Here is a 27,417-nt window from a genome sequence, read left to right on the forward strand (position 1 = left end):
AAGTCAGTTTTTCCAATGCCGTTGCGACTTTGAAAGGTCACTAAACAAACTGTTACAAGCCAGGGACTACCTTTAAATGGACCAGCTGTTAGTGTAGTTAGTCTTACTTTTAGTCTGAGTTTACACATTACTCTAAAAAGTCCTTCTTTGAGGGAGCTGTGTGGTTCAGAAAGGCGACATATAAATAAATAAGCCCTTGTGGGGCTTAATCATAGTTTAATAATCATAAATTTGTGGCTTGGGGTATTAGGTAAAGCCAATTAGGGGTTTATTTATCAAAGGGTGGTTAGTTAAGGCACAACCTGGTGTGTAACTACTTCACTCTTCCTCTTCAATTATTGCAGAAGGAGATGGATATACAAGAACTAAAGTCTGCCCTGAAGGAATACACGTCGGTGATAGAGGTAATGGACTGCCATTTGTCGGAAATGGTGTAGGGCTGTGATAGCAAACCTGTGGCACCAGGGGTGGGATTCTATCAGTTTGCACCTATTCGCTAGAACCGGTTGTTAACATTCTAAGCAGTTCGGAGAACTGGCTGTTAGAAGAAATTACTGGCCTAATCCTGTAAGGAAGGCAGGAAGGAAACATTCTGGTGTTGCTTACAGAAACTGCCTCTCCGTTAATCCTTATTACATTCTTGGCAGGACTCGACTTCCTGTCTCAGGAACTTCTCTGGAGTTTTTCCCCCCTCCTTTGCTGGTACTTTGCTTTTGTGGAATGACCATTCAAAGTTGCAATGGCACTGAAAAAAATGACTTATGACCATTTTTCACACTCACGACTGTTGCAGCATCCCCACAGTCATGAGAGGCCAGGCGAGGAGATGCGTGCCTCGATGTGAGTGATATTGAGTTGGCCACGCCCAGCCAATAACATGACCACCAAGCCACACCCACCAACTAAGCCACACCCATAGAACCGGTTGTTAAAATTTTTGAATCCCACACCTGTGTGGCACACCAGCCGTCACCCGCTGCTCTTCCAGGTTCCAACATGTGCATGTGCGCTGGCCAGATGGTCTTGGGGCAGAAACTGGAAGAGCCAGCTGGTCATCTCACACGCATGCACATTACAAATGGGAAGACCAGGTGGCCAGTGCACATGCGCATGCCGGGAAGCTGAGCTTTTGGTTTCTGGCACTCCTGCACGGCACGCCAGGGAACTGCTTTTCCGGTTTCTGGTGCGCATACTCCTGTTTTGGCACTCTGTGCCAGAAAGGTTCACCACCACTGGTGTAAGTTCTCCTGCTTGGGTGAGGGGTTGGACTAGATGACCTACAAGGTCCCTTCCAACTCTATCTAATGTTATGATACTTCTTTGGGAAAATATGAAGTAAGTCAGGGATTTCTTGTTTCTTGCTAATAGGGCCTGTTCTAAACATTTTTTTTAAAACCCAACCATAGACTCTACGTGTAGAGAAAAACAAATTGTTGAACAACGTTCAGCAGATGCAGCAAGAACTGATCTCGTGAGTATTCTGGGAAGCCAAGAGAAAAAGATGCAGATTGGGATGGTGGTTTCTGAAAGCCAGATGTTTTAACTCTTTAAATGTCCATATATATACTATGTGGTCGGACTTAGTTTTTGAGGAGGAAAATAAGGAAAAAAACATTCTGCCTCTGCCTACCAGCATCCATCGGTATTCATCTGGCTCGCATCCTGTCAGTATGTGAGAAAGTTGAGGGCTGTTGGAAACTGAAGCAGTATTTGCTGTGGGAGCAAGAAGGAGACAGCAAGGACCCTGGGCGTGGCTTAGCTCAACTGTTCTGTACTAAAGCTGGTTGCTGCTGTGAAACTAAAACTGGAACTGAAACTCCTCTGCTTGTGTTTTGCATTTGGAACAGATTTTTTTTTCAGGTGGGGAGGGGGAGTAGAACTCCTTAGCATCAGAGTGTGTTAATAATAACACTAATGCTGTGATGGTCATTTTGAAAAATCCTTTGTTAGTGATCACCTACAAGCCAAGAGGAACATATATGCCAAATTTCAAGTTTGAAGGCTTTACGGTTCTGGAGATTTTGTGATGATGTGTGAGTGGTATTTCATTTATATATATATAGATAATAATAATATATATTTTGCTAGGAATGGTATCAACTTCCCTTTAATCTACAAGTTCAACAGCAGCTTCCTTGAAGCAACGAATTCATTGCACTGCGAACTGGAGCTGGCCCAGGAAGCATCAGAGGTGAGAAATAACTTTCAAAAATGCGATTAAATGATCAAAAACTCTTAGGAGCACTTATGTGAGCAATTTTAATTCCCATTGCTAATCCAGATGTGGCATCCCTAAGGGGAAGGAAAGAATCTTGATTTATACTTCTGCATAGTACAGGTAGTCCTTGACTTAACAACCGTTCATTTAGGGACTGTTCAAACTTACAACGGCACTGGAAAAAGTGACTTATGACCGTTTTTCACTCTTACAACCGTTTCATTCATCCCCAAGATCACATGATCAAAATTCAGATGCTTGGCAAGTGACCCATATTTATGATATTTACAGGTCCCAGGGTCATGCAATCAGTTTTTGTGACTTCTGACCAAGTCAATGGGGAAGCCAGATTCACAACTTCACAACCGGGTCACTAACTTAACAATTGCAGTGATTCGCTTAACGATTGTGGCAAGAAAGGACATAAAATGGGGCAATGTTCACTTAATGACTGTCTCGCTTAGCAACATAAATTTTGGGTTCAGTTGTGGTAAATTGAGGGTTATCTTTATTTATCACACTGTTAGATCTTTGGAGCGTTCATAACATCCGAGATACGTTAGGAATAACGCAAGAAACAAGTTTGAGGAAAGTTTCTTTAAAGTGCATGAATAGCTTCTAAGATTTTTTTCCACTTTTTCAGCTTAACTGAAAAGCAAATGTTCAGTGTAGTGTATAGCAGAGGCAGTATTCAGCAGGTTCTGACCAGTTCTGGAGAACCAGTAGTGGAAATTTTGAGTAGTTTGGAGAACCGGCAAATACCACCTCTGACTGGCCCCGCCCCCCTCGATTCTCTGCCTCCCATTGAGTCCCAGCTGATTGGCTGGGTCTTCTTTTGTTGCCCTGTACAGGAGAATGGAGCTGGAAAGCAGGTTAGTGGGGTGGAAAGGGAATGGGGATTTTACAGTATTCTTCTCCTGCCATGCCCACCAAGCCATGCCCATAGAACCGGTAGTAAAAAAAATGTGAATTCCACCACTGGTGTATAGGCCATGTGTTCCAGCTCAGGAGTATAATGTGACTTTTTCAAATTACTTTTCCTCATTAAGATCCCTGGAATTGAGTGGACTGCACTTGATGAATCCCTGGACAGAGAAGTTTTACTGCTTCTTGAAGGGCCAGAGCGAGTAGGAGAAAAGTTCAAGGCCACCATTTTAAACCTGGTAATGGAACATTGTGGATGTGGAGAATGAGAAAAAGCAGACTTGAAAACACTTGGTCTATATTTTTGCTAAACCCAACAAGATTTTTGTGCTGCCTTTCCTCCCATTTGGGTAATACAACATCTAAGTTCTTCTCGCTTATTAATACTGCTAGTTGTATCCAGTGTATAAAAGAAAATATAGCATATGAATGCTATAAGAGTTCAAGCCATTCCATTTCATTTGATCCATTTCATTCCAGCCATCCCATCCCATCCCATCCCATCCCATCCCTTCATTCTATTCTATTCTATTCTATTCTATTCTATTCTATTCTATTCTATTCTATTCCATTCCATTCCATTCCACTCCACTCCACTCCACTCCACTCCACTCCACTCCACTCCACTCCACTCCACTCCACACCACACCACACCACACCACACCACACCACACCATTCCATTCCATTGAGGTAACACTGGGGTACTGGTAACATAGAATTCCCCCTCCAGAGAGGCCTGCCAAATACATCCTTATTCTTCTGCTTTTAAATATTACAGTTCTTTTGTTGTTCTTCTGTCAGGTACTTGCGTGCATTTCTTTAAAATTATTTGGTGTTATGTTTTGTAAGGTCTCCTGAAGCGTAGCAGAAAAATGTCTAAAATAACCACTAAATCTCAGCTATAACTGTTGAATCCTGCCTTCTGCCTGGAAAGGCATTGTGGGGACAGACAGATAACATAAAAGAGAACAATGGGTTCAAATGATTTGAATCCTGCAATTGCTTTACAGTTTTGTATTACTCTGTATTCTTTGTGCTTCAGACTGAAGACATAAAACCAAAATAAGTAAATTAAATTCTTAAATTGAAGTTTCCATGTGGAAGACAGGAGTCTGGCTGTGATTCATGGCGTCGTGAAGAGTCAGACACGACTTAGTGACTGAACAATAACAACAACAACAAAAATGTGCTATTCGCAACTCAAAGCAGGGATGTATAAAGACAACTTACCCCAGGTCCAGGGCCCCTTTCAATCGAATTACTGTTTTATGATACCTTCGGATGTTTCCCACGTTCTCAAATATAAACAGTGATCAATTTCTTTAAAATAATTAATTTTTATCAAATGATCAGTTGATTTATTGTTTTTTGCTTAGTATGATTGAATGTTTAGTGCATATAATGTAATTACTGAATATCTGATTAGTAAAATCAGTGATTTAGTGAATTTAATTGACCAGTGTGTTTAGTAATTACTGTAATAAATTAGGCTGTTTGTTGCTTAGCAAAATTTGATTAGAGTGATTTGAATAACCAATTGATTGATTGATTGATTTTTAGTAATAAGCAACCTTACTTTTGATTTGTTCTCTAACATATCAATTAACATTTATTAATTACCAACATTCATTAAGTAACTGTCTACCTTTCACATTAACTAGCTATTGCAATTGATTACTGTACTATTGCCATTGACCATGCCAGCCAAAAACTCCAAACCAAAACAAAAGAAAAATATCTCTACTAATGACCTCCCAGACTCCTGCACATGTTTCAAATGTCTTGAAACCATCAATGAAAGCAAAATTTACATCAAATGCCGCCTATGCGATAATCTAGCCCACCCTACCTGCTTAAACGCAAACAAAAACCTAGCTGATATGGTTAAAAATTCAGATACATTCTTTTTTCTATGTCCATCATGTTTTCCTAAGCTAAACAAACTGAGTACCCTACCTGACAGAGTTGAAAGCATAGAATCACTCATTCACTCAATAAAAGTACGCTTAGCAACACGTTTTGAAACAACTACACAAGCAAGCCAATTTACGGCTAAATTCGACATTATATTTGTCTGTGAAACATGGCTCAATGCACCTCTCCCTGATTCCATTACCACAGTAAGAGACTATCATGTTTACTGATCAGATTGTGAAATCCGTAGAGGAGGTGGTGGTGCTATCTTTTATAAAAAGTCCCTATATCTAAAAAACAGCCAAGTAACCCAGGAGCTTGCTATTCCTGAAACCATCGTCTGTGAACTGTCCTTAAATATCACATTTCAGTTCTTACTATGTTACAGAGCCCCTGATTATGACATTGAACATGCAAACAAGCTAAATACACTACTAACATGGGCAGCATCCTGCCCACGTGCTTTTATCTTTCTTGGTGACTTCAATCTACCTCATATTAACCTAAACGAATGTACAACTGAACCCACACATGCAACCTTCTATAATGCAGTAACAAATCTGGGACTAGAACAACTAGTAACCAACAACACTAAACTTAACAACTGCCTCGATCTCATCTTCTGCAATAGTTTGAATTCAATTTACGGAATACAAATTAAAGAACCCTTTTCCAACAGTGACCACAACATGATTAACTTTTGTCTCAACATACATCCACACAAAAATCATCACAACGACGGAATCCCCAATTATAACTTCAAAAAAGGCAACTATGATCTTATAAACAATGATCTCTCTTCCCTTAATTGGCAATTTCTATTCTCTGGATGCAATACTGTAGAAGACCATCACAACATATTTTTACTTGAAGTCAAAAGAGTCATCAAACTATATGTACCATTAACAACTCTCAAAACCAGAAAAAACAAATTACCCAAAACAATAAGAAAGCTTCGATCCAAAAAGAAATCATTTTGGCGGAAAAACAAATCTGGTCACGTTGCCAACTTCAAAAGCCAATACAAAAATTTATGCCACCAGATAAAAACTGAATGCACCAATTATCACATTAAACAACAAGAAAACCTTCTATGCACCAATTCCACCCGCGCTTTCTACAGTTTTATAAACAACAAACTAAAAGACTTAAGGTCCATCCCACCCCTGAAAGGACCTAATGGTAAAGACTGCAACGACAACACTATTAAAGCCAATCTCTTTAAAAATTCTTTGGCTCAGTATTTGTAAATAGAAATGGATCATGCCCTGTTTTTCCTAGTCGAACTATAGACAACTACAATGATCTAATACATATCGATTTTACAGAAGACATTGTTGAAAAAGCACTGCGCAATCTAAAATCATCTCTATCTATTGGACCAGATGGAATATGTGCCTACTTCTTAAAAAAGCTATCCACTGCCATAGCCGAACCTCTAAGCATAATCTTTGAAAAATCTTTCAGGACCAGCTCCGTGCCAAAATTATGGTCACAAGCCACGGTCATCCCCATCTTCAAAAAGGGAGACCCCAGCCTAGTTGAAAATTACAGATCAATCTCTTTATGCTGCGTCACCTGTAAAGTCATGGAATCAATTATTAACCAATCCATCATCCTCCACTTAGAAACAAACAACCACTCTCTAATAAACGATTTGTTTTAGGAAAATACTATCGTGTAACCTGCAGCACTTACACTGCAAAAACATATGGACTACACAACTCAATCAGGGCAAAGCAATAGACACAATCTACATAGACTTCTCTAAAGCTTTTGATTTAGTGGCACACGACAAACTACTCCTAAAACTAAAATCTTATGGTAACTCTGGACACCTGCATAACTGGATAGAAGTATTCCTGTCAAACAGACAACAAATGGTCAAAACTGGGAGCGTCCTATCAAATTCTGTACCTGTCAACAGTGGTGTCCCCCAAGGCAGTGTTCTAGGACCAACTCTTTTCATACTCTACATAAATGACCTCTGTGATCATATCAAGAGCAACTGCGTTCTCTTCGCTGATGATGAAAAGCTATTCAACACCACAGACAATACTTCTACCCTTCAAAAAGACCTTGACTATATATCAGAATGATCAAACAAATGGCAACTTCAAATCTCAACAAATGAATGCTCTGTCCTACATATTGGCAAAAAAAATATCAGAAAATAAAATACAGGCTGAATAGTCAAGACCTTGTTGATGATCTAAACTCTGTCAAGGATCTTGGAGTACTCATCTCAAATGAGCTAAGTGCTAGAGCCCACTGTAACTACATAGCCAAAAATGCATTAAGAGTTGTTAACCTAATCTTACATAGCTTTTTCTCTGGTAATATTACACTAATAACTAGAGCTTACAAAACATATGCTAGACCAATACTTGAATACAGCTCATCAGTCTGGAACCCACATTACGTATCTGATATTAACAAAGTTGAGAAAGTCCAGAAATATATAATATAAGTATATAAATATAAGTATATAAAATCATACATTGCAATGTCCTACCTGTTAATGAATACTTCAGCTTCAACCATAACAACACAAGAGCAAACAATATATACAAACTCAAGGTTAATTGCACTGAACTTGATTGCAGGAAATAACGACTTCAGCAACAGAGTGGTCAATGTCTGGAATACTCTACCTGACTCTGTGGTTTTTTTCCCCAAACCCTAAAAACTTTAACGTTAGACTGTCTATTATTGACCTCACCCCTTTCCTAAGAGGTCTGTAGGGGGCATGCATAACCGCGTCAATGTGCCTACCATCCCTGTCCTATTGTTTCTTTTATATATATTTTTATTTTTCTTATATGTATCCATGTATTCATAACTATGTTTTTACTTATACCTATTATCTTGTAAGCAATTGACAAATAAAAATAAATAAATAAATCTCATTCTTTCTTTACAGCGAGAAGATTTAGCAGGGCTGCCTTTGCTGAACCCAACAGACTGGGAATTGGATCTGCAAGAAACTTATCAGAAGACCTTGATGGTAAATAACTCTTGAATGGCAGGCAAACATGCTCTTAGGTTATCTTCCCTGATGATAAATTCCCTTGTAAGCATTGGCTCACCTTTAACTAGTCCAGCACCCTTCAAGTGTGGAGACCCTTTGAGAGCTCTAGGCAATGAAATGTTCATTTTAATGTACGCTGATTAGTGTACGTTCAAAGCGACAATAAAGTTATTCTAAGTCTTAAGTCTATGAATTGGAGTATGAATTCCCAGAAAACACGCAATTATAGATATCAGAACATTTTATATCTGTGATTCCATGGTAAATATTTCTGCCTTACAACTTTGGGTCCTCTAAAGGGAATGGTAGCTTGATGGCTTTGCAGCTCCCACTCAGTAAGTAGATCAGGCAAAGACAGAACTGAAAGATGTTCCCTTCAGCTGCCAAATATCCAATCTGTTTTTAGATTATTTTCTTTCTTTCTTTTTCCTTTCTGGGGGTGCTAATGTGGTGGTTTCTGTTAACAGGAGCTTGGCATCTAGCATTCATTCTTTTCAGAATTTCTAAAGCAGCAGAACCACTTCCATGGTTTATGGTTATAGTCAGGATTCCACCAAAGTACTTCTAAGGATCTGAGGAAAGAAAGCCTTGATGGCCCATAAATCCCCTTAGCGAAATAGAATGGGATGGTTTCTGATAGAATCCTGGTCATAATTGCAATCTGAGTAGAACCCAACTATGATAGCCCTAACCCTATGACTGTGATGGCGAACCTATGGCACATGTGCCAGAAGTGGCATGAAGAGCCATTTCTCCGGGCACACCGGCCATCGCCCGTTGCTCTTCGGGGTTCTGGCATGCGCATGCATGCTGGCCAGCTGGCTTTCATGCGCACATGCACACCAGAAACCGAAAGACCAGGTGGCCAGTGTGCATGCGCAAGGCCAGAAACTGGACCTCAGATTTCCAGTGCGCACATGCATGCCAGGGAACTGCTCTTCTGGTTTTCGGTGCTCCCACGTGTGTGCGCTGGGGAGCTGCTCTTCCAGTTTCCTAAGCTCCCACGCACATGCACGCACGCACGCTCCCATTTCGGCATTCAGTGCCGAAAAGGTTCGCCAACACTGCCCTATGTCTTCACTTGTTGTGTGAATCAAGCAATCAGGCTTCATTTGGGCCAGAATGTGAACTAAAAATATTGATTTTTGTTAAAGTGGGTTTAGCTTATAAAACAAGCACTGGTATTGCCTTAAGCAAACAGACAATAGGAAGGAGCAATAATATGAGCGTAACTGAAGATAATCACCACCCCAACATAGCAATAGACTTATATACCACTCCATAGTACTTTACAGCACTCTCTGGGTGGTTTACAATCTGAGTCCTCATTTTACCAACCTTGGAAGGACGGAAGGTTGAGTCAACCTTGAGCTGGTTAGGATCGAACTCCAAACTGTGGGCAGAGTTAGGCTTTGCTTTTTAACAATTCCACCACTAGGGTTCCTTAGCTACTCTTCTGTATTTCTTGGAAAAGAAAGAACCATGATGTTGTGTAGTTATTCTCATGAAATTGGCTCCTGATAAACTACACCCCACCCCTAAATCTCCCCACCCCCAAAGTTTCCCAATTCCCAAGGAGTCTGTAAGCACCTGATGTTTTATATGTGTGTGTGAGATGGATATTGAATACAAGATGGAAGAGCTGTGAGCTTAATTCAACCAAGAGATTGCTGTGCTCTGTAGATATTTGTGTTGACATCCACACAGGACCTCAAGAAAACTCTGGAGGATAAAAGAACCCAATGGCTCCAGAAACTGAATTTTTTGGAAGCTCAGAAGGAATCCCTGGATAAGGAGCTCATTAAAATGGCAGGAAATATGCGGAGGATGAGAACGGAACAGCTACATTTAAAGAAAATGCTTTTGTCCAGGTTGTTCTTCATTGTATAGAATGTATGATTTCTGTATCTACTCGGTTGCAAATTCATCACAGTTCAGTGAATAATAGCAATAGCACTTAGACTTATATACCACTTTATAGTGCTTTACAGCCCCCTCTAAGTGGTTTACAGAGTCAGCATATTGCCCTCAACAATTTGGGTCCTCATTTTACCCATCTGGGAAGGATGGAAGGCCGAGTCAACCTTGAGCCTGGTGGGGTTTGAACTGCCAAATTGTAGGCAGCTGGGTACAGAAGTAGCTTGCAGTGCTGCACTCTAACCACTGCGCCACAGAGGCTCTCAGTTTGCGTTGCCATGTGGTAATATCTCCATCAGGCTAAACCCAAAGAGGATTGGTAGCCCATAATACCCACATGATGCATTTCTGTAGGAGGTAAGAGGGCATAGGTCAGGGATGTGCAATTTTGGCAATCTTAAGATTTGTGGATTTCTACTTCCATAATTTCCCAGCCAGCATGTCCCTTTTTAGTCCCTCTGTACCTTTGAATGGAGAATAGAATAGAACAGAATAGAATAGAATAAAATAGAATTCTTTATTGGCCAAGTGTAATTTGGGAATTTGTCTTGGTGCAAATGAATTTGGAAGGAATTTGTCTTGGTGCAAATGCTCTCAGTGTACATAAAAGAAAAGCCCCATTTGTCAAGAGTCAAGAATCAAGGTACAACACTTAATAATAGTCATAGGGTACAATAAGCAATCAAATCATACTAGGAAATAGTCAATGTAAATCATAAGGATACAAGTGACAAAGTTACAGTCATACAGTTACAAGTGGGAGGGGAGGGGTGACAAGGAGTGATGAGAAGATTAATAGTGATAGTAGTCCAGACTTTGTAAATAGTTGGACAGTAAATGAACTGTTGTATGTCAAGGACTACATATAGCTTCCAGGAATCCGAAGTTACTCTTAACAGAGAATTGCTTGCAAAGTTGGAGAGAGTAATTCAGCTTTGAATAACGTTGCTGTACACTATTTTTGGTGTTTTGCTTAATATCTTAACAGACAACACGAGATCCAGTCAACCAAACAGTTGAAAGAAGATGCTTTGGCAGAAACAGACGTCCTAAGATTGAAATTGGAAGAGCTGACCGAACAATTAGAAGAAGCTGGGAAGAGGGTAGGCATCTTACATTGTGCTTTTATGTCTTTTTAAAAAGATGGAACAATCTTTTATGTCTTTAAAAAATTTTTTTATTAAAGATGGAACAATATTTATAGAGGCCAAAATGTGAAGGAGTGTCTGACCCAGACATTCGGTGCATCCATGAAACCTGGGTGCCCTATTGATTTAGGGTTTTTCTCACTTATGACCATTGCAGCAACGCCCATGGTCACATGATCAAATTTCAGATGTTTGGCCACTGATTCCTATTTATGAGGTTTGCAGTGTCCCTAAAGTCACGTGTTCCCCTTTGGCGACCTTCTGAAAACTAAAGTCAATGGGGAAGCCAGATTCACTTAAGAACCTTGTTGCTAACTTAACCAATGCAGTGATCCACTTAACGGTGGCAAGAAAATGGGGCAAAACTTACTTAACAACTGTCTTGCTTAGTAACAGAAATGTTGGGCTTAATTGTGGTGGTAAGTCGAGAAATACCTGCAAGCTACAGTGGTTTTTCTTTCTTTTCTTTTCTTTTCTTTTTTCTTTTCTTTTCTTTTCTTTTCTTTTCTTTTCTTTTCTTTTCTTTTCTTTTCTTTTCTTTTCTTTTCTTTTCTTTTCTTTTCTTTTCTTTTCTTTTCTTTTCTTTTCTTTTCTTTTGTTCTCTTCTCTCTTTCACTCCACTCCACTTCATATATTCTATTCTATTCTATTCTATTCTATTCTATTCTATTCTATTTTATTCCACTCCATTCCATATATTCTCTTCTCTTCTCTTCTCTTCTCTTCTCTTCTCTTCTCTTCTCTACTCTACTCTACTCTATTCTCTTCCACTCCACTCCATATATTCTCTTCTCTTCTCTTCTCTTCTCTTCTCTTCTCTTCTCTTCTCTTCTCTTCTCTTCTCTTCTCTCCTCTCCTCTCCTCTCCTCTCCTCTCCTCTCCTCTCCTCTTTTCTCTTCCACTCCACTCCATATATTCTCTTCTCTTCTCTCAGTCCAGCTGTTGAGCTGCTTTGAAATGTTGATTATTATGAAGTCTTAATGTGCAATCCTGGCAAAGTGACTGCTTGCGTTATTCCTCTTAGTACGTCAAGGCTGTCTTCCCCATGGGGACTCAGTTTCCTTCTGTAAAATATGGGGGAGAAAGAGCTTTACCGTGGCCAGCTGTAGGCCATTTGGTTTAACAAAAGCAGAACTGCTGTGCTCATCTGAAACTTGCAGAAATGTGATTGCGGAGGAAGTCAAAGCTAAGCTGGGGTGAGTGGGGGAGGTGGGTGACAACTTCTTGTACTCTGCACAGGAAAACAACGCTTGGTGCACACCAACAAGCAGAACCTGTCCCTCAAAAATGCAGAAGCACGAAGGATTCATGGCTTCCGGAAAGAGAAGAAATGTGTTTTTGGTCTCTTTTTTGAAGTTGCCCATAAGGGCTTTGAGACAGAGTGCGTCTTGCAGCATTTGATGCCGGAAACTTGTGTTAACCTGCTGTTGCTGCTTTCTTTAAGGTTAAGGATCGCGAGAGTGACTTTCACGCTTCCCACGAGGAAGTAGGGTCTTTACAGAAGAAGCTAGAAGAAAGTGTTGCCGAGCAAGGAAGTCTCCGGAGTAGAAATACAGATTTAACGCGGACTTGCCAACAGCTGGAACGGCAAGTTAAGGAACACAGTAGTAAGTATCTCTCTGTCCTTTTAGGTTACAACCTGCATTCATCTTGGGGATTATAAGTAAGACTACACCTATAAAGCTTTAATAAGACCAAACCTAGAATACTTCACCCAGTTTTGGTTACCACACTATAAAAAAGATATTGAGACTCTAGAAAGCATGCAGAGAAGAACAACCAGGGTGATTAGGGGACTGGAGGCTAAAACATATGAAGAACGGTTGCAGGAACTGGGCCTGGCTGGTCTAGTGAAGAGAAGGACCAGGGGAGACAGGATAGCAGTCCTTCAATATTTGAGGAGCTGCTACAGAGAGGAAGGGGTCAAGCTATTTTCTAAGGCACCTGAACGCCAGACAAGGAATAATACCATGTTTCTCCAACAATACGGCCTCCACCAATAGGAAGGCCCAGCATGTTTTATTGGCATAAAATCAAATTAAGCCCCTCCCCCCAAATTTAGGCCTATTTTAAAACATGCAAAATAAGGGGGAAGGGCGGGGGGACTTGCCGTTTGGGGCTGCCGCTTCTGCATTTGGAGCTGCCGCTGCGTTTGGAGCTGCCGCTTCCACGTTTGGAGCTCTGCCGCTGTTTGGAGCACTGCTGCTATTTGGAGCTGCCACTTCCACATTTGGAGCTGCCACCGCGTTTGGAGCTGCCGCTTCTGCGTTTGGAACCCCACCGCTATTTGGAGCACTGCCGCTGTTCGGAGTTGCCATGTCCGCATTTGGAGCTGCCGCCGCATTTGGAGCTGCCGCTTCCGCATTTGGAGCACTGCCGCTGTTTGGAGCGCCACCGCCATTTGGAGCTCCACCGCCACTCCAAACACGGCGGCAACTCTAAACGCGGAAGTGGCAGCTCCAAATGTGGCGGCGGTGCTCCAAATGGCGGCGGCTCTCCAAATGGCAGAGGCACTCCAAATGGCAGTGGCACTCCAAACACGGAAGCGGCAGCTCCAAACATGACGGCGGTGCTCCAAATGGTGGCGGCACTCCAAATGGCAGCTGCACTCCAAACACGGAAGCGGCAGCTCCAAACGTGGTGGCGGAATGGGCAGAAGGGAAAGCAACAGCGGCGAGTGCCAAAGGTCTTGGGTCTGCAGAAAAGGTGTTCGGTGGGAGTAGGGAGCTCTCTGTGCTTTGCCATGATCACCCGTTAGGAGCGGCTGGTGGCGAGGCTGCCCGCGGGGCGCTCTAGATGAGGATGCAAGGGAGGGAATCAAGTCACCCCCGAAAAGACAGCCTAGCCGTTTTTTCAGGGCTCCAAAAAAAATAAGGCCCGGCCTTATTATGTGAGAAACACATAATAAGGAGAGATTTAACCTAGAAATAAGGATAAATTTTCTGACAGTGAGAACAGTCAACTAATGGAACAGCTTGCCCTCGGAAGTTGTGGGATCTTCATCCATGGAAGCTTTCAAGAAGAGACTGGACTGCCATCTGTCAGAAATAGTGTAGAGTCTCCTGCTTGGGTGGGGGGTTGGACTAGATGACCTACAAGGTCCCTTCCAACTCTGTTAATCTGTATCTATCTGTCAGCCATTTCCCAAAAGTCATTGGTTGGAGTTTCTGCCATAATAGCTATAACACACTTTCAGCCATTTGTTTTGCGAACGTCCAAAGCAACAACAGCACTGAACAAAGTGACTTGAGACCGATTCCCCCACTTGTGACCATTGTGGCACCCTCCCACGTATGCGTGATCAAAACCCTTGGCAACTGGAATATATTTGCAACAATTGGAACATCCTGGGGTGATGTGATCCCCGTCGGTGACCTTCCCAGCTGGTTTCTGACAAGCAAAGTCAATGGAGGAAGCTGGATTTGCTTAACAGCTGGGCAATGTGCTGCTGTGATTCGCTTAACATCATAGCAAGGCAGGTTGTAAAACTGGGCATGAATTGCTTTACAACGCTCTTGCTTAGCCACAGAAATTCTGGTTCCCAATCGTGCTTGTACATAGCAGTATGAGCTGCGGTGGCGCAGTGGTTAGAGTGCAGTACTATAGGCTACTTCTGCTGCCTGCTGGCTGCCTGCAATTTGACAATTTGATTCTCACCAGGCTCAAGGTTGAATCAGCCTTCCATCCTTCCCAGGTGGGTAAAATGAGGACCCAGATAGTTGGGGGCAAGAGGCTGACTCTGTAAACCGCTTAGAGAGGGCTGTAAAGCATATGAAGCGGTAAGTCTAAGTGCTATTGCTATTGCCATTGATCTATTTCAACCCTGAGCTACAAATATTCTCCACTGTCGGTAAACAGTGATGAACATCTAATCTAAGAAAAGTTAGAGGACTGGAGGCCAAAACATATGAACAATAATAATTGCAGGAACTGGGCATGTCTAGTTTAATGAGCTGCGGTGGCGTAGTGGTTGGAGTGCAGTACTGCAGGCCACTTCTGCTGACTGCTGGCTGCCTGCAATTTGGCGGTTCAAATTTCACCAGGCTCGAGGTTGACTCAGCCTTCCGTCCTTCCGAGGTGGGTAAAATGAGGAGCCAGATTGTTGGAGGCAATAGGCTGACTCTGTAAACCGCTTAGAGAGGGCTGTAAAATGACTGTAAAGTGGTATAGAGTCTAAGGGCTCTTTTAGATCTGGGAGCAAAGCATTGGAGAGGGAGAAAGATTTAACGGTACATCTAACTTGCAGGATCTATGGGACCTCTGGGAGGGTTAAGAGGTTGGTTTCGAAGGCTTTAGCTTCATCCGGCATCACTCTACGGGCACCCCCCAATGACAATTGAGACCCAAAGTTTATGTTGCTCGGTGAACATTTTCTTATATGTATCCACGTATTCATAACTATGTTTTTATTTATACCTATTATCTTGTAAGCAATTGACAAACCAAATAAATAAATTTTAAAAAAATACCATGAGATGAAGCGATAGTCAGGAAAGTTCTAGAGCCATGATGGTGAACCTATGGCCCGCATACTGGAAGTGGCATTCAGATCCACTTCTGCTGGCATGCAAGAAGTCGCCCAGAAGAGCCCTACTGCGCATGCACGCGCGCCCTCCTCCAGCCAGCTGATTGTCGGGTATCTGCCATGCATGCACAAGGGGAGATGCATGTATGCGAGATGTGCGTGCATGTGCAGAGGCATGTGACATGCAGGGGGGTTGCGTACGCATGCACGGAGGTGTGCGGTGCAGGGGGTCAAGCTTGAATGCGCAGAGGCATATGGTGCATGCGCAGGGGGGCGGGAGGAGCCACGTGAGCATTGCATCATGGGTGCAGGCACGCGAGCACACTTTTGGCATGCAACATGGAAAAGGTTAGACACCGCTGTTCTAGAGTGTGCAGAAATTGATGCGTGGACATTGAAAATTAAACGGAAAGGAGATGTAGAGTATTATCAAACATGGAATTTATTTTACCAATGGTTGGGGAAAAAGGAGGTGGAGATTAAGAATGTAAATTTGTATTGTTAAGCAAACTGAATAGCCAGAACAACACGATGTTTATTAAGCACTAAGAAATGTATTTAATAGAAAATCAATAAAAAAAATTAAAAGAAAAAGAAAGGTGGCAAGAAAAGTCGTAAAATTGGGCAAAACTCACTTAACAAATTTCTCACTTAGCAACATACATTTCGGGCTCAGTTGTAATCCTACATTGAAGACTACCTCCGTTAGACGGAGGCTTACTTATCTGGAATATTTGTTTTTTTTAATATATTTTTGTTAGATGAGAATGGGAACCCTTTGTTAGATGAGAATGGGAATCAACTGTTGTCTAATGCCTTGTTTTGTAGTTGCTCTAGAGTTACTCAAGGAGAAGCATTTAAGAAGACTGTGCTGTGGTATACTTTGTCAGGTAGGGCATTCTATTTATTTATTTAATGCTGCATTTAACGGTTTATTTTAATTACAGAGTAGAAGTGAGATGCCCAGATTTCCCTGCGTCCTCCAGTGACAATACCCACATTGCACTGGGTGGCCTAGCACAACCTGGGATTTGCGCTCACAGATTTAACGGCTGCCGGCTAGCAAGCCTCTTTTCAAGAAAAATGTTCTCAAAGGGCAATTTTGTTTGGTTCCTAACTCTACTGCACAAACAACAGCCAAGATGATCAAATCTAGAACATCATCTTCTGTGCTGATTGAAAACATCAAGCAGGGATTTTCCCAGCCCTAAAACTGAGAAGCTGGTGCCATTTAAGGCCTTTGGCACGCAAAACATGTAATCGTTCTTTTGGGGTCTTGAAAAATTTGTTTCTATACATCCTTTGCAGGAACCAAACCCTTTCTTCTTTGCTTCAGGCATTTAGCACTTGTCCTCTCGGATAGCAACTGTACTTCCATAATATTGCTAGGTTGTCTTGGTAACCTGACATTTCTTTCAATTGACTAGCATGCTAACTTTCTGTTAAAACAGAGGTGTGCATTTGATCATGATGATGAGAGCCCTCTGTCCTGCTTAAACGTCAGTGAAGTGACAAGAAGAGAAGAGAAGGTAGGCGCAGACAAGTTTTGGAAATGTAGGTTGGAAGAGAACTTGAAAAAGGATCTGAACATTTGCAACGTTCTTGCTTGTAAAGTTGAGTGGGCAGAAATGATAAAGAACTGAATACCTTCATATATGAACAAAGCCTTGTCCCAAAGGTGTTTTTCCAAAAGGCAAGTCATTTTTGGATGAGAAGCAAAACGTTTTCAAACAAGCAAAAAACAAAAGCAAGTCCAGTTGCCTTTTGGAAAAGCACCCTGTGTCAGCGTTCCAGTGGTTAAAGTGCAGTACTGCAGACTACTTCTGCTGACTGCCAGCTGCCTGCAATTTGCCAGTTCAAATCTCACCAGGCTCATGGTTGACTCAGCCTTCCATCCTTCCAAGGTGGATAAAATGAAGATCTAGATTGTTGGGGGCAATAGGCTGACTCCGTAAGCTGCTTAGAGAGGGCTGTAAAGCACTGTAAAGCAGTATATAAATATAAGTATTATTGCCATTATTTCAAAAAAGAGTCATCTAACCAGATGCTTATTTCCTGGTAGAAGGAACTTTCTGTAAATTAGTTGAACTGGCTTCTGGGTGGCAGTCTCCTTAATTTCACTTCCTCTTCTTTAAATAGGAAACCTGTTGCTATCAAAGACTAAGAACCCAGCTGTCCTGGCCTTGGAGCACGTACTGGTCCACAGAAGATATTTTATTGCTAGGTAAGTTTAAAATATGCCTTGGGTGCAAATGGATTGGCTAAAAGGAGAAGCATATAGCCCTGGAAGAAGAAACCTGTATCTGATTTGCATGTTGCAATGTATTATTTTTCAAAATTTGAATTTTTTTATTTTTTATTTTTTAAAGAAAGGGGTAAGGTGGAAGACTCGGAAGCAACCTACTCAAAGTTTAGGAATTCTTCTGTTTATGACATCATTTTCCAGGTTCTTCCATCCCCTTTTATTATGATTATTAAGTTTGTAGCTAATACTTTTCCATTAATATTATTGTATGCATTTATGCTTTTGTTGATTAGAATTTGCATCTATCATCCATCTGTGGATAAAGATTAAAGTACACGTACTTTTTTGAAACTGTGCAGCTCAGCAGCCATTAGAAAGGCTCTGATTGAAATGTTGAGCAATTAATTGAGCAATTAGTTTTTTGTATGGTCATTTGTATGTAAAACTCTCAGATTACAAAAACTATTTGAAATTTGGCCACATGGCTTACATCTTGGAGAATCAAACTGTATTTTGCAATATCCCAACTCAATTTTCTCAAAAGTGCTTTCCCCACCACCACCCAAAGGCCACTGGACTTTCTTGGTGTTTTCTTTGAAAATGTTTCTCTTCTCATCCAAGGAGCTTCTTTGATGAGAAATGAATAAAAGCAAACACCAAGAAAGTCCAGATGCCTTTTATGAAAAAACAAAACAAAACCATGTTTGAGATAATCATCACCTAGTGTTGTGGTTCGCCAGCAGCTGGTGCGGACGGCAGAGATATTGGACAGGGACAATGGAAGGGAACTAGTCAGGGAGTCTGGAGAGGACTTGGATGAGGGTCCTGCATCTGATGCAAGGATGGGGCCAGGACTATCTGGGAGTGGGGTGCTGCCTCTGGAGCCTTCGGAGTCCGGCAGCAGCAAAGCAAAGGATGCAGAGGAGCCTGTTCCCAGTGCGCGTGTGCGCAGAGCTGCTAGAAGGCGAGAGCAGCTGAAGCAGAAGGGGTGACTCGGGAGTAAGGCTGGGAGGTGATTGCCCCTCCCATAAGGGATAAAAGTCAGACCTCAATGACAAAGAGCTTTGCAGGAAGCAAAGCAGTTCAATTAGATTCTGAATCCTTCTTGAAGTTCTGTGTACTCTGGTCATTTTTTTCTGATACTTCGGGGGGTTTCTATTATAATTACTTTGAAGTCTTGTGTTTTGGGCAGCATTCCACAGCACTGACAAGCGTGAGCTTATCTTGGGGAACTGTGTTTAATGGGTTCAGGCTGGGAATGAAAGTAATTCCCCGTGTTGCAATAAAATAGGTTTTGCTTTTAAAATAAGTTTGTGTTTAAGTATGTTTGATGAAGCCTGGGTCACCTGGAGGATTGAGAATGAGGAGTGGCAGGACAGGAGAACAGAGGTGAAGAAGTCTGGTGCAGGCTTCGAACACCTTTTCTGGCGTCAGGAGCGATCCCCCAGGGATACATGAACCCCGGAGAGGTTCGTGTCAACGTGGAGATCCTCGAGCTGCAGAGGGGGGAAGGCAACTCCCCGACAGTGAAGAGGGAAGCTCCAGAGCTCGGCGCTAAAGAGTAAGCTGTCATTTTATGGCGGCTTCCAATTCGGTCTGCCACTTGAGTGAATAAGCAAAGCAGTGACAGCCTGCGAGATCGAGTAACAGGAACAGAGAAACGGTTTATATCTTGGATTCTTTGAAGTCTGAAGGGAGTAGAATGACAGAAGAATGATAGCATAAATTCTTCTCTCCTGGTTGTGATAAGCACCTCTTGGAAGTCAGGCGGAGAGCGGCCAGAAAAGCAATTGGGAAAACTTTATCCTGTGAGGGGGAAGCTTTGGGGAAAGACGGAGATTGCTAAAACCTGGAGATTGGAGATCCGGAACTGGTCTGAGCACAACATGACTATTACATCTACTTAATATTGGGGAGAAGATAAATTGAGCATTATATTGGACTTTGGAAGATTTGTATGTGGATTTAAAAGTTGGAAAGCAAAGAAAGAAGCAGCAGCAAGAGGAAGAAGCCAGAGGCGAACAGAACGCTGGGAAAGACGGTTTTGGGACTGCAGATTAGTCAGCACATTTCACCATTTGCTGATTGGAAGGCTGAAAAGAAACCTCTAGCTGGAAGATGGAACTTTAGCTCACCCAATTTGCTCTCTTTATTACGTGGTACTACTTAAGTTTAGTAAGTTGGCACTATTTTCTCTTTAAGATGACTTCCTTGTTGTTGTTTGTTTGTTGATTTTCTGAAGCTGTGGTAATCTCTCTTCTACCCCTTCTCTTATTATCTTGCCCCTTGCCTCCCTATTGTATCTCCTAAATACTTTACATAATTTTACTTACTGGGGGGGAAGAGGAGGATACACTATTATCAAAGAGTTAAGAGTTTACTGTTGTAAGTATTAATAGTAAAAGGGGTAAACTTTGTTGATATAATCTATTTATAAATTATTTAGACTACTTACGACATTTAAGATTAATTCCTTAAAGTGTTAATTGATGTACTATTGTTGACCAATTTTCTTATTACATTGACTAGAATATTGTTGCAGATCTCTATTTATGATATAGGGAAAAGACTGTGGAGTGAGATATAAAATTGAAATACGTGAATAGTCTTTCAAGTACAGGACCCAAATACTGAATGGTGATTTGGGATAATATATTTAAAATTGTGCATCAACAAAAACAAATACTTAGAGAGATGACATCCACAACAACTATGGCCTTAAAAACAGGAAAGAAGGCTATCCCGACCCTATCGACTACGTTGACAGCCACCCCACCAACATCTCAAAAAACTATCGAGGAGTCTTTAATAGGGAAAAGCAGCCCAATGTCCCCAATATTAATATACAAACTTCCATATTAGCCTTGCAGGAAGCTATATCTAAAATGCAAGAAATGATGATTAAAAATCACAAGGAAACTAGAGCAGATATAAGCGAATTGAAAGATGAGATGGGGAAACTGAAGGCTGAAATGAAAGCGGATATAGCGAAGGTGGAGGGTAAGAGGGTCTCTACAGCAGGCCATGGAGAGAAACGAAGTGAAAATAAAAGATATAGAGAGTAGAACAACACGCATGGAGACTAACTTTGAAAGGATGGATGAGGAATTTAAAAATGTACTTAGAGAAATGGAAGACTCTCTGATCCACCTCGAGATGGACAAAGCAATGGCGTATTTAAGATTCCAGAATGTGGCGGAAGCCAAAAATGAAGAATTGGAACATTTGATGGCAGAAATATTGGCTGAATGGCTAGGAAAGGAAAAAGATGATCTAATTAAAGAGTTTGATGAGGTATATAGGGTTAGCACAAGCTACGCCAGGCGTAACAACTGTCCAAGAGAAATTCATATCCGCTTCTCTAGGAGATGTCTGAGGATTTAATTTTGAAAATGTCTAGGGAGGAAACAATATCATATAAAGGCAGAGAAATTAGGATTTTAAAACAAATTCCAAAGAGAGTGAGGATGATAAGACAAGATTATAAATTTTTAGCTAATGATTTAAATAAAGAAGGAATCCATTTTAAATGGTTAATCCCGGAAGGGATGTTAATTACATGGAAAGAGAGGAAAATCAAAATAGAATCGATAGAACAGGCCCAAGTTTTTCATCAACAGCTCACAGATAAGAATAGTCAACCCACCAAAGAAGAACCTAAAACAAGACCACAGGAGGTCCGATATTATCACAGAACCCAAAAGGAACGACTTTCTCCAATTTCAGGAAGTGATAATCCACAACATGGGAGAGAAGAGCAAATTCCACAACAACAACAAGAGAACCGAATCATTACTAGGCAAAAATCTAAGCAGAAGTAGATAAATGGTGGAGGGAAGAAGTTGCTCTCCATCAATATAAACGGATTAAATTCATTATTAAAAAGAAAAAGGATATTCTCAAAACTTATTCAACATAACGCAGATATAATATGTCTTCAAGAGACACATATTTCAAGAATGACGAAAGACATCTAATTTGTCCAAAATTAGGTAAACTTTTTACAGCACCGGCCGACCAACACAAGAAAAAAAGGAATTGCAATTTATGTAAAACAAGATGTAAAGGCAGAATTAATCTGGTCGGATCCTGAAGGAAGAACTCTGGTTATACAAGTTTGGATAAACCACATCACATTTTTACTTGTAGCAATCTATGCCCCAAATGATGACCAGGGAAATTTTTTAAACACCTTCACCAAAAAATAGTAGGCTTTGAAAAAGAAACATTTGCTTGATTGGCGATTTTAACTCCATTGCAGACTACCAGAAAGACCATAGTAATATGGGGAAAAACAAGAAGGGGAAAAGGGAACTCTCATGCATGTAAGGAAATGTTGAGAGAGTTAAATTTAAAAGATCTATGGAGGGAACGGAATCTTGAAGGAAAACAATTTACATATTATTCTAACCCACATAATACTTGGACCAGAATAGATATGGCTTGGATGGATTTGGACTTGGCTAATGAAATAAAAGAAATCAAAATTCTACCGAATGAATGGGCTGATCATAACCCAATACAGCTAATTTGGAGGGATAGGAGACGAATAAAAAAAGATGGACACTAAATAACCAAATTGTAAATGAAGAAGAGTATATTAATAAACTGAAAGAGGAGCTAAACTATTTTCTAAAAGATAATAATAATGAAACAACTTCAAAACAGAACATTTGGGATACTATGAAAGCATTTATAAGAGGCACAATAATTTCCTATAATGCTATGAGAAACAAGAGAATTTATGCCCAACAAAACGCGTTACAACAACAAATCCAAGACTTAGAAACACAATTACAAAAAACCCCTAAGACCCAAGGACTACAAAATCAGTTAATACTAGCCAAACATAAGCTGAATTTAATTGAACAAGATAAAATAGAAGTTAGCTTGAGAAGGTCCAAACAAAATTATTTTGAACACGCCAATAAACCAGGAAGATGGCTATCTTATAAACTTAAAAAGAAAAAGAAAAGAGATTGATACACCAATTAATAGACGAGAAAGGCATCCCACAACATGAGATTGAGAAGAAAAAGGATATTATATTAAACTATTTCCAAAGATTATATAAAAAGAAGAAATCAATGAGGATAAAATAAGAACTTATCTGGAGAATACGAATGATAAAACAATAGGGGAAGGAGACAAAGAATTACTAAATAAGGATATTACATGGTCTGAGTTAAAATCTGCAATGGAAAATCAATGTAATAATAAATCCCTGGTCCAGATGGGATTCCAGTAGAATTGTATAAAGCCACAATAGATTTAGTAGGGCCTCTGATGCTGGAAGTGTTTAACGGTACTTTCGGCTGCCAAAATGCCAGACTCATGGAGGGAGGCGTTGATTGCGTTAATTCGAAGGAGGATGTGGATGCCAGATATATCAACAATTATAGACCAATCTCACTTTTAAACGCCGATTATAAATTATTTACCTCAATTATTGCGAATAGAGTAAAACAAGTTTTAAATTTATACATTCATGAAGACCAAAATGGTTTCCTTCCATTCCGCCAAATTAAAAACAATTTAAGAACCGTTATTGACGTCTTAGAATATTATGAAGCTCATCCAGAGAAACAATTTACACTCTTGTTTCTAGATGCGGAGAAAGCATTCGATAACTTACATTGGCACTTTTTAATACAAAAATCTATAACATGAATCTGGGCACTAAATTCGAGAATATTATCACAACAATTTACAATACCCAACAAGCCAATATACTAATTAATGGTGAACAAACAGGCCCACTAAGCATTGAAAAGGGCGTTAGACAGGGTTGCCCTCTCTCACCCTCTTATTTATATTTGCTTTAGAATCATTGTTAACGTGGATAAGACAAAATCCTGAAATCCAAGGGGTTAGGGTCAAGGCAGAGGAATATAAATTACAGGCGTTTGCAGACGATATGGTTTTCTTCCTAGAGGATCCCATGGAAAAAGGACATAATCTAATAAAAGAACTAGAACAATATGGTTCAGTAGCAGGATTAAAGATCAACAGAAATAAGACGAAATTACTGACTAAAAATCTAACAGAGAACCAGAGGAAAGAATTAGAAAAAACCATGGGGATACAGGCAACAAAAAGGTCAAATATTTAGGCATATGGTTAACACCACATAGTAAATCACTCAAAGAGAATAATTATGATAAACTGTTACAGCAAATTAAGAAAGATCTAGAATCTTGGAATAAGTTGCAGCTTTACTGGGCAGGATTGCCACAATCAAAATGAACATTTTACCAAAACTCCTTTACTTATTCCAGACAATCCCAATAAAATTATCAAAAAATTTTTTTGATGATATAAATAAGGTAACTCTTAAATTTATTTGGCAAGGGAAAAAAGCTAGAATCAGTATTAAGGCCTTACAAGATGCAAAAGTAGAGGTGGGCTAGCTGCCCAAACTGGGAATTATATTATTGGGCAGCCAACTTACTATGGTTAAAAGACTGGGTCAATTTACGGAATAAAAGAACTCTAGCCTTGGAAGGGCACGACCTTCAGAGAGGATGGCACGCATTTCTATGGGATGTGGGAAAACTAAACAGGCGTACTTTCATAGACATCTTATTAGAGATTCACTATTAACTAATTGGAAAAAATATGTAAAAACATTATTTAAAAATTCCGATTTGGCTTTCAACAATGGAGGCAATGGTTCATCCCAACAATTTGGATATAACAAAACGACTAAATATAAAGATTTATTAGATCCTTTAGGAAAATTAAGAACTCGACAGGACTTATAGGAACAGGGATTTAAAATTGATCAGTGGTTATATATACAAATCCATAGTAGATACAAACAAGATATCAAAGAGTTTGGAATCTATAGCAAATTACAACTCTTAGATAAAATCTTATTAGGATCAAATAAAAAGAATATCTCTAAATTTTATAAATATTTATTGGAGGTAGAATTAGAGCAAGAGATAGTGAAAGGGAACATGATAATGTGGAGTAGGAATATTGGAAGAAGCATTACATTAACAGAATGGGAAAAGTTCTGGAATAGAATCATTAAGATTACGAAATCTGCGGCGTACAAAGAAAATATGTATAAAATGTTATATAGATGGCACTTACCCCCTTCGAGGTTAGCGAAAATGAACCCAAACTCTAGTCCAAAATGTTGGAAATGTAAAAACATAGAGGGAACCTACTTTCATATGTGGTGGACCTGTAAAGAAGCCCAGAAATACTGGCAAAAAATTAGAAAATGGCTGGAGGAGATAACCAAAGATCAAATTGAATATAAACCAGAGTTCTTCGGGATTTCTGATAAACATTTTCCTAAAAAGACTAAATATATAATAATTCATATTCTAACTGCGGCCAGATTAGCATTTGCTCAGTGCTGGAAATCATCCCGTTTACCTACAGATCAATTGGTCATTCAGAAAATATGTGACTGCGCAGAAATGGACAATTTAACCATAGCTCTTAAAAATAAAGAGTCTTCAGCATTTGATAATAATTGGAATGCATGGTATAATTGGTTATATCAGAGATAAACTGTTCAATGAGCATAAATAAGCATAAATATCCATAAATAGCGATAAGATGTGTATATTTAAAGTAAGAGAAGAATTGGAGAATTGGATCTTGTAGACTGTCAAAAAGAATATTTGTCTGGTTTTAACGTATTTTCTTTTTCTTCCGTTTCTTTGTTTTTTTTTTTTTTTTTTTCTCTCTTTATACTCCTCTTTCTCCTTTTTTGGTCGCAAGACCGAGCGTTTTTTTTTTTTTTTCTTCTCTCTCTTTCTCTTCTTTCTTTCTTCTTTTTTTCTCTCTGTTTCTTATGTAATGTTGTTATGTTATTTTTTTAATTGTAAATTCAATAAAATTTATATGCGAGAATATCCATAAACATCCCAACTCTTGATCTGCATGATTCCAGATAAACAAAGCCACATTTTCTAGGCTTCCTCACATTAATAATTCTGTCACTCTCTCCTCCTCTATATCTTTAACAGAAGCATTGTCACTTGATTCTCTGCAACTGGTTCGAAGAAGCTCTCTGCCAAGGACCGTTGGAAATTCTCAAACATTGTTGATATTTGGGAAACAGCGTTTAAGAAATGGAACCACCTCAGATGTGATATTGGATGAATACAAGTAAGGCCACAGACCCGGCTTTTAAAATGTTGATAAGGCTACATGCAGCTCAATTTTATTCTTAAGTTCCCAGTATCTTCTCATTTGATTCTTAGTTAACTATTATAGCCTAATGATTTCGGTTCCCTTGTGATGACCTGGGGCGTGGCACAAAGGCAACACCGTCAGATAATCAGCAGGAGTGCCTTTTCTTAGCTTCAACTTTTCCCCCCAACGTCCTGGTTACCTTCTGGCTGGAGAAAAACTCTCCCCAGGAACAACCTTTGGCTGCAGAGAATCAAGTCCAAAACGAGGTCAACAAAAACTGTAACTATAAGTCCAATCAAGGCAAGATGAGGTAATTAATCTGGAAGGGCAAGAGAAGGAATTCCAGATGTGAAGGAACGGCCGTAATTCAACACGGTTGGGAGGAGGTCAGGAATGCAGATAACCAAAGTCAACACAAGAGGAATTCATGTTTGTTCCCAGCAGACACCACACTCAGCTTGCATCTCTCTTCCCAGATGTGCCTAATGAAGGGAATCAGGGCCCTTTCCTCCCCTGTAGGCAACGCAACCCACATTGCTCTCTTCTCAGTTCCTCCCTGCGTGCCTTAGGATGAAGAGGGGGTGGGCCTGGGTCTTCCTCTGAACTCCCTCTCCCTTGTTCTACCTCTCCCCTGCTCTGCCCAGTCGGACTTTGCCCTTCCCCAGTTTCCTCACAGCCAACGGAGCCACACTCCCGCTCCCTATCAGCTGTTCATCTTCCTCCTTGGATTCAGACTCCGACAGAGGCATGACATCCCTTTTATACAGTATATGATTCCGATAAGCAAATCTACATAACCATTGATAAGACTTGTGTGGGAGACACAGGGGCCCACACAACCATAGAACCCCCCCTCCCCTGCCTATATTAATAACCGCTAAATTTGCCACCTTCTGACTTTTTAATATATTTTTAAACAATTCTTCTGTTTGAATGCTTAATTTTATTGATTAAATTGTATACCACCCAGAGCCCCTCTCTGAGGGAGATGGGTAGTTAAGAAGTGTGATATATAGACATAGATATTGTCAGAGTGTGCACAGGGCTATCCCATATATCAACCCAGGAGCAAGTACAGCCAACAGCAGCTTGTATCAGATAATGGTTTCTATCTACAATAGGAATATAGGAATGCTATACATACACATGCTACAAGCAGCAATTACAGCAGGGAAGAAACTTAATGAATAAACACTCTAGTAAGGTCTCTTATTACACAGGCTCTTAAAGGGATAACAGACAAAAACCCTGCTGAGTCATTCCCCTCACTGCATCAGCTGGTCAGCTCTTAAATTATTACCTTGACAGATAGGGTTATATAGACATATGTGTAT

At 40.3% G+C, this 27,417-nt stretch overlaps 1 protein-coding gene across 1 annotated transcript in view; it reads left to right on the top strand.

The window, feature by feature from the left end:
• The window catches only part of IRAG2 (inositol 1,4,5-triphosphate receptor associated 2), a 67,223-nt gene that overhangs the window by 15,939 nt on the left and 23,867 nt on the right, over positions 1–27,417 (top strand). The window contains exons 12-23 of the mRNA XM_087935614.1: positions 345–404; positions 1,407–1,471; positions 2,089–2,191; positions 3,268–3,381; positions 7,981–8,064; positions 9,796–9,959; positions 10,994–11,108; positions 12,598–12,760; positions 16,507–16,568; positions 17,130–17,207; positions 17,818–17,902; positions 25,915–26,056. Of these exons, the coding sequence (XP_087791740.1) occupies positions 345–404; positions 1,407–1,471; positions 2,089–2,191; positions 3,268–3,381; positions 7,981–8,064; positions 9,796–9,959; positions 10,994–11,108; positions 12,598–12,760; positions 16,507–16,568; positions 17,130–17,207; positions 17,818–17,902; positions 25,915–26,056 (1,235 nt within the window). The remainder of the gene's footprint in view (positions 1–344; positions 405–1,406; positions 1,472–2,088; positions 2,192–3,267; positions 3,382–7,980; positions 8,065–9,795; positions 9,960–10,993; positions 11,109–12,597; positions 12,761–16,506; positions 16,569–17,129; positions 17,208–17,817; positions 17,903–25,914; positions 26,057–27,417) is intronic.

The sequence above is a fragment of the Pseudonaja textilis genome, chromosome 5 (genome assembly GCF_049901715.1).
Source record: "Pseudonaja textilis isolate UNSWEBS1 chromosome 5, rPseTex1.2, whole genome shotgun sequence".
In the NCBI taxonomy this organism is placed as follows: Eukaryota; Metazoa; Chordata; class Lepidosauria; order Squamata; family Elapidae; genus Pseudonaja; species Pseudonaja textilis.